General features: G+C 48.0%; 1 protein-coding gene and 1 pseudogene across 1 annotated transcript; one reads left to right on the top strand and one right to left on the bottom strand.

Annotated features, from left to right (window-relative positions):
* Positions 1–2,906: 2,906 nt before the first annotated feature.
* On the bottom strand, positions 2,907–4,023 carry LOC109373049 (P2Y purinoceptor 3-like). Its single transcript, XM_019626623.1, is given in 4 exon segments — positions 2,907–2,972; positions 2,974–3,040; positions 3,042–3,349; positions 3,352–4,023. Coding segments are annotated over 4 exon segments (1,113 nt in total).
* Positions 4,024–5,302: 1,279 nt separating this feature from the next.
* LOC109373041 (N-alpha-acetyltransferase 50 pseudogene) overlaps positions 5,303–8,135 on the top strand; it is a 117,563-nt pseudogene continuing 114,730 nt past the window's right edge.

Below are 8,135 nucleotides of genomic sequence, written 5' to 3'. Positions count from 1 at the left end.
TGTACAGTGCAGTGATCAAGCCTCTTCCCCATCCATGATTGTATGTATGTTTTTGTTTTGTTGCTCCAACAGTCTCTAACCTCCTGAAGGGCTGTGCACTTGTGTTTTTGTAGTTGGCTACAGCCCTAATATCTGCATCCATGGATTTTGAACATGATGATATTCGCTGACCTTTGATTTTATTTGGACCTGCCCAAACAACCAGGCAGATTATGTGATACTTGGGGCCCAGAGGGATAACACATTTGGGGATCCCAGATTTCACCAGGGTGGTAGACATTGCCCAGGTAGATTCATGAGGAACTTTTGTTTCTTCTGGTCTCCTTGTCCCCTTCTATGGGTGGGTTTTTGATAATCACAGGAGAGGCAGATATATTTCCTTGTCTTACATTGGGCAGTGGGTTCCCAGCTCCCCTTACAAAGGGGCCCTTTTTCAAAGGGGATAGATAGTCTTATTGGATTTTTGTATCTTGAATAACTGTCCCTGAAAACCAGGATACAATGTCAACTAAGTTAAACTTTTTGATCCCAACTATCCAGAAATAAGTTAAAAATGGATGCTTTCCTGCTAAGAAGGTCAAAAGTCTCTGCTGAAGCTAAATTAGTATGATATGGACCAGAGAAGTAATTGCAAGCATAGGTTAACAGAGACTAAAGGCTGGAAAACTTCAGCAGGTGTATAAAGCACTTGCATTTTAGATAAAGGTGGTGCATCTTGAGGATTCTAGGTTTTCTTCCCACCTCCAGAGTTGGCAGGCTGGTGGGCATTGGGACGTGGAATGGCTTTAAGCTTTTTTGGGGGGAGCCTAGTGCACTAGTTCGCCAGCAATGTGAAACTTGATTAATTTCTAAGGGGTGATAGGTTGGCTGAGTCTTCTCAGTGTGTTGTGCATGCAAAGACAGGGACAAGAATTAATAAGATTAAGCAAGAGAGCTGATAGGATTTCAAAAGAGCAATCAGCTTTAAGCTCTCTCAGCTACTGTAGAAGCACTTACTTATGTGGAAACAGCTGACCTGCTAATTAGAAAACATCCTTGCCTATTTATTAAACTAATTATCCTAAGGAATTCTGTTAGGCAACACTTAGTCTAGTGCTAATTATTGTGTGCCCTTGAAAGCAATAAACTGCTCTTTCAGAATAAAATTTTATAATTTAGACATATACATGGTTTACTCTTTCCTGAAAGTAGAGTGGGGTAGTAATGAGAGTTTATACTTTGGTTTTTATAAAAAAGGCTTATGTACCTCTGTATAGAGAGATTATAATGGATTATTAAATAATGTATGCTTAGATTGAGAACTCCGTGGAGATCATTATTGTTTAAATGTGAGAGTTTTTTAAGGTTATCTTTTTGGATTACCTTGGGATTTAAATGCAGTGTTTTTTCCTCTTTGGTAGAGAATGAACATCATATGCTTTAAGACTGGTAAAACTTTTCGGTCACAAACTGAGACATCATGTTCAAATAAAAACCATGGCTCGTGCAGCCACTTTACCCTGTATCTCCCACTTATCAGGCAGAGCTTTTTCTAACCTTAACCAGGACACTGGTTAAGAAGGGTAGTAAAAGAGCTTATACTGTATATACTCAGTGGTCTGCAAATAACAATTATTTGAACAAGTGAGCTGACCTAAGGAGAAGACTGGTGCTGTCAGTGAGAACTTGTTTGGCTCTTGACCAGCCTTTGGATTGGGCCATGTGCTTCAGCTTAGGAGCGTGTACTTCAGCGGCCAATTCCTGGGTTCAAAACTTCCATCCAACACTGTGACCTGGGCATTCTCCAGCTGGGTGACCTTGGACAAGTCCCTTAAGGCTCTGTTCTTCAGTTCCCTCACCTGTCTGTAAATGGGACGAATAATAGCTCCCACCTCCAAGGGCTGTTGTGAGGGTTAAATGAGCTACTCCATGTAAATTGCTCTTACATAGTAAGGGCTTCATACATCCATCCACCCATTTATTCATTCACTTATTTATTCAACCCCTATGGGTTGTGCACTCACTATGTTCTGGGCTCTGCTGTGATGTTGGCATTAGGGGTACAGCAGTCAGACAGACAGGGTCCCTGTCCTATAGGAGCCTATATTCTAGGGGGCAGAGACAGATCATAAATAAACTAACAAGTCCAGGCACTAATCAGTGTTAGAAAGACAATAGGGAAATCCAATAGTGAATGCCTGGGTTATGGGGAGAGAGTTCAGCATTAGCTGTGATGGGCTGGAGTGGCTTCTGAGGAGGTGATGTTTGAGCTGAGACTTGAATGACAGAGATACATGTCAGCTCTCATTAAAGTAAAGTTTTCCTTTGTGCTGGTGGCTCTGTCCATGTTCTTATTTTAAAGTCTCATAACATCAATATAAAACCCTTTCCAGGGCCAGCCGAGTGGTGCGTTGGTTGGGAGTTGGCTTGGGAAACCAGCTCTGAGCAGCAGGGCCCTGGTTCAGATCCCACATGTGGGCCAGTATGCTGCGCCCTCTACAGCTAAGATGGTGAACAACAGCTCGACCTGGAGCTTGGCTACTGTGAGTTGCCAGTGAAGGTGTAGGCTGCAGCCTCTGCTGCAGTGGGCTGCTGTGCTATCATGAGTGGCTGGCATCCTGCATGAGCAGCTGTCAGCCCCGAGAGCTGCCAAGAGTCGCCGTGAGCGACCGTCCAGTGGCCAGCGACTGATCTGCCTCACCCGGGAAGAGCGCAATGATAATACCAACATGGGCCAGTGAAGCAACGTCCTCCACAACTAGACTGAAGAACAAAAAGACAGCAACTTGTCTGTTCCCCTCCCCCAATTCCCCAATAAATTCTTAAAAAAAAAAAACTTTCCAGCAGGACACCCCTAGGAGATCTTGAGTCCCTCTACCACTAGCACATGACTGTGTTCAAACAAGTCACTGTCAATGTCTTGGAGCTCATTTTCTCCACACTTCATCTTGACAGCGCCCAGATCTGCCCAACCCTGGACCCCCCTCCCTGGGCTCCAGCTGGGTGCGCACCCACCTTGTTATGCCTCAGTTTTTGGAGGAGCCTGACTCTGTTTTTCCCGACTAAGAGAAAGTACAGGACTGGGTTGAGGCAGCTGCTCATGCTCACCAGAGGCCTCCATATCTTGTAGGCCAAGCTGGCCACCACCAAAAGCTGGCAGTCCTGGGAGGTCAGGAAGCGGAGTGTGAGGTAGAAGGAGCGTGTGATGTGGAAGGGCACGAAGCACAGGGTGAAGAGGCTGCACACCAGCAGGATGGTGCGGATGGACTTGGCCCGGACTGCTTTCCCCGTCCTCACGAGGGTCTCCTCTGACTTGGTCAGGCTCCTGACCATCAGCGAGTAGCACACCACGATGACCGAGAAGGGAAAGGCAAAGCCAGACAACATCAGAACTATACCGTAGGCGAAAAACTGATCAAAGTTATCTGGGCTGGTCATGTCGTAGCAGATCGTCTGGCCGTCGATGTAGCCCGTGTGGGAGAAGCCCAGTGTGGGCAGCAGCTGGAGCACCACCAGGGCCCAGGTGGCTGCCGTGCCCAGCATGGCATGCCGGCGGGTCCGGTAGGGCAGGGAACGCACAGGGTGGCACACTCCCAGGAAGCGATGCACAGAGATGCAGGTCAGCAGCAGGATGCTGCCGTAGAGGTTGGTGTAGAACAGGAAGCGCACCAGCCTGCACAGCAGTTCCCCGAAGGGCCACCTGTCACCCAAGGAGTAGGCGATGATGAGGAAGGGCAGCGTCGGCACGTAAAGCAGATCGGCCACCATCAGGTTCACCAGGTAGATGGTGGCACAGCTCCAGCGCTTGGTCTGGTGCCAGGAGAGCCACAAGACAGTGCCGTTCAGGGGCAGCCCTAGCACAAAAATGATACTGTAGGTCAGAGAGAGGTAGATTTGCTTGTAGTCCTCCGAGTAGTGGCAGAATCTTTGTTCCTTTGAGGCGTTCGTATCCAGCTTCTCCATCTCCTGGGGTGCTCCCTCTGGAAGCCCAGCTGCGCCTGCCTCTGCTTCCCCTGGGAAGAAACAAAATGGGCAGCAGAGCATCATGACCTCAGCTGGGTGTTAGCCCTGCTTTGATCGGGCATTGAACTCTGTATGGCATATATGGTTCAACTCTCTCCCCAACTCTGGTCAGAGTCCTTGTTTGAGTGAGACTAGCTCCAGGAGAAAAAGAATTAAACCCAAGGGCAAAGCAGTCTTTCACACGAGGGCTTCTAGACTTACCGGGGCCAAAGCGCTGGCCCTATACTGACTTGTAGGCTGTCTGTTCCAGGCTGGATTGTGAGAGGAGGCTCACATACACATGGTGGCATGTAGGTGCTGCTGTCATTTAAGCAGGGCACGCACAACCTCCAGTGCTGTGACTCCTCTGGCTAGAATCCTTTGCATAGAGCCAGGAAACCTCCAGCCTGAGAAGCTGTTGCATTCCCAGGGGATGACATTGCCCACAATCTTGTCCTAATGCCACACACCATGGTGGAAAAGAAAGTGATCATTGGGGTTAGGGAGGATTAGGGAAAGCACAGGTTTTGCCTACAGGCTCTGCTGGAGGATTTTGATTTGTATCTCTTTCAGGATTTATTAACTGCGTATTTGAATGCTGAGGCTGATTTGCTTATTAACCATCTCGGCATCCCGAACAGCCAAGAAAACAAATCTGAGCCATGAAGCCAGGTGCAGCTTCTTCCTTATTCCCATCCCTACCGACAAAGAAGATCCAATGAGCAGATCCACTGAGCTGAAGAAGCTTTGTATGGAGCCTGCAGGTTTCCCGCCACCCCGCAGTGGGAAGTCAGTGGGTCAGTCAGCCAGTCAGCATGGAGCCTACAGCAATGGAAAGCAGTTAATTTCTAGGGGTTAATGTTCAGAAACATGAGTTAATGCAGAGCAAGAGAAAAATGTAAGATAGGTAATTTTCAGATAAATTGAGTGTTGACTGTTAACTATAACATATAGAGCTTTATTCACAACAAAAGGAACAGATACCTCATTCAGTCAGTCAACAAACATTTACTGAGCATCTATTATGTCAGACTCAATGAACAGGAATACAAAGATGAATAAAACACAGCCCTTGTTCTCCAGGATCTCACAGTCTGGTGGGGAAGAAAGACGTGGAGACAGCTAATTGTAATACAGTGTGAGCTGCTTGGAAGAAGAACAAATCAGAGCTTGTGAGGCAGAGAAGGGTGAGGGGCATTCCTGGCAGGGCAGTGTATGCAAGGAGCTGGAGGTGAAGGGCACCGTGTGTCCTGAGATGGCAGAAGAGCCAGCAGAGGGGATGAAAATCAAGGGGGATGGGCTAAGGCTGTGTTTGAGGAAGATGGCCGGCAGCAGCACTGAACTGGGCCTGCAGCGGTCGGACTGCAAGGGGGCTGTGCAGAGCCTGCAGGTGAGACGTGCTTAGCACTCAGAGTGAGGCCATGCAGGGTGGATGGAGAAGAGGTGACCTGACCCCAGAGACGCTGTAGAGGCAGGAGTGACAGGACTGATTGGACGTGGGGTTATGAGCCAGAGGAGGATTTGAGGGTGTCCCTGAGACTGGGTGGGTGGTGAGGCCAGCGCCTGAGCTGAAACCTGAAGCTCGAAGGTGTTCTGAGGTTGTGGGGACAGTAGGTCCCTGTGCTGCGTCCTGCCAAGGGGCTTGACACTTTGATGACTGGCCTTAAAATCCACCCGACTGGGAGAGCAAAGCTTTTTGACTGGGTGAGTAAAAGGAATGCAGTTTTCATTCATTTTGTTCCCTGTAACCTTTCATGTGGGAGGCTGGCAAATGCTTAGTTGCTGCAAGTGAGGCTGCCTTCCCAGCTCAGTGTGGGCTCTCAGAGGGAAGCCAAGGAGGGGACCAGCCTGGTTCAGGGCTGGCGAGGCTGGGAGGCTCACATTGCCATCTTACTTAATGCTCAGGACAACCTTGCGGATGAAGCGTTATTACCTCGTTTCACTGATGAGGGTCAGAGAAGTCCCCCCTGTAGGGCTCACTGCGCCCTTTGCCCTAGTGGGCATCATGGGTGCCTGGCCCCGCACGGTGTGCTGTGGTGTGGTAAAAAGCCCTCACATCTGGCTCTGCCAGGGACCAACCACTAGGACAGCCTGAATCAAGTCAGCTTATCTCTCCTTCACAGTCTCCTCAGCTGTAGAAAGCAATGGTCTCTCTGGTGAGGTTGCTCTGAGAAACACTGAGGAGAGAGGCACAGACCTAAGCCATTTTAATTCTCTTCCCACCGCTCCTTCTTCCTCTTCTCCTAGAGCCTATGGTGCCCTGGAAACCCAAGTTCTTGGTTTATGTAGGAAGATGGCAGGGCAGGTGTGGCTTTGCTACCTGAAAGCCGGACAAGGTCACTTTCTTCCTGGCTATTACCTTCTGATGTGGTCTGATTGTGCCCCGTACAAATTCAGGTTTTGAACCCCTAGCCCCCAGTGTGACTGCATTTGGAGTAAGGAAAAGTAAGGAAGTAATTAAAGTTAAATGAGGTCATAAGAGTGGGGCCCTCATCCGGTAGAATTAGTATCTTTATAACAAAGGACAGCAGTTTTCTCTGCCTCTCTTGTGCGAGGACATAGCGAGAAGGTGGACTGCAAGCTAGGAAGAGCTCTCCCCAGGAACTTAAACCCTGCAGTTCTTGATCTTGGACTTCGCCATGTCCAGGACTGTGAGAAGCACATTTCTGTTGTGTAAGCTACCCAATCGGTGGTATTTTGTTGCAGAGCTCGAGAAGACTAAGATACCTTCCACACACTTCCAGACCTAGCCAGTCTGGAGGGACAGCTTTTTAAAGGAGAGGATGACCATCCTTTGTCAAGGCATAAGTGTAAAAGAGCTACACAATGTGCAGACTAAGGCATCACTGAGCCTATTATGAAGAAAGGAAGAGGGAGAAAAACTGAGACCATAAAGGCTTAATTCACTTGCCAAAAGCTGTGACAGTGCTGACCACCTCATCCTCTTTTAAGACTCTCTTTTGTAGTCTCTGTCATCTGCTGACTTTTCTCCTGCCTCCCTGGAACCCCTAGTTCCTTCCATTTATTGGGATGCAGAATTGAAGGGCTATGCAGCTATTCATAGTATAAAGGAAAAGACCTAGCGTGGAAGAGAGGCAGGCTGGGGGTTTAGAGAGAAGAGAATTCGAGGGACAGTTGCCATGATGAATGGGAGTCTAAGAAGAGAGGTCCACGCGTCTACGAAGTGAATGTGTATTGCATAATGCAGTTTTCCCTCCGTCACCATTTCTTCAAGAGCTTTAAAAAAAAGATGGACATAATTTAGAGTTAGAGTTTGTGTTCTTGAAATGGGCTCAGTGGGGAGATGGGCCTTTAGGAAAGAATGAGTGAAGCGAGAATGCCAAATGTGTGGTTTAAATGGGCAGCAGGGCCTCTGACCTTGATCCCAGTATTCTTCCCGCTGTGAGTCTCCCAGAGCCTGGCCCTGTTTCTGGTCCCCAGCTAAACAGCAAGTCCTCCCGGGAGCAGCAGTGATCTCAGCACCACGGTGGACACCTTCCAAAGGGGCAGGGAGGTCTTCGTCATCCTAACGCTCTGAAATAGCTTTCACTCCTCAGAGAAACGACACAGCTAGGATGAAAGAGCTGTTCTGTCTCCTTTAACAGGTATTTATGATACGTATTTCCAGAGTTCAGAAAAGGGAATGCTATTAATGAGAGGAACAACAAAATGTTACTGCCTTTCAGTTGTAGAGGGGTAGTTGTTGAATGAGAAAATAGGATCTCCTTTAAGAAAAATTTTGGGCCCAAGAAGTAGGCACTGCTCATTTTCATTTTAAAATGCCACTATTATGTTATAAATGTGTTTAAGTCTATAAATTAATTTTAATATTAAATATTTTACCTGTATCTGGAAACCTTTCTTAAGCAATTAAGCTATTTTATTTTATGATTTTTATTGGGGAATTGGGGGAAGGGGAACAGACAAGTTACGGTCCTTTTGTTCTTCAGTCTAGTTGTGGAAGACGTCACTTCACTGGCCCATGTTGGTATTATCATTGCACTCTTCCTGGGTGAGGCAGATCAGTCCCTGGCTTCTGGACGTCTACTCACGCTGGCTGCTGGCTGCTCACGCTGGCTGCTGGCTACACATGGTAGCCCATGGCAACCCACTGCAGCAGGGGCTGCAGCCTACACCGTCGCCAGCAACTCACG

Source organism: Hipposideros armiger, unplaced genomic scaffold (genome assembly GCF_001890085.2).
Source record: "Hipposideros armiger isolate ML-2016 unplaced genomic scaffold, ASM189008v1 scaffold_16, whole genome shotgun sequence".
NCBI lineage: Eukaryota > Metazoa > Chordata > Mammalia > Chiroptera > Hipposideridae > Hipposideros > Hipposideros armiger.
This window is presented reverse-complemented; position numbering and strand designations above follow the sequence as displayed.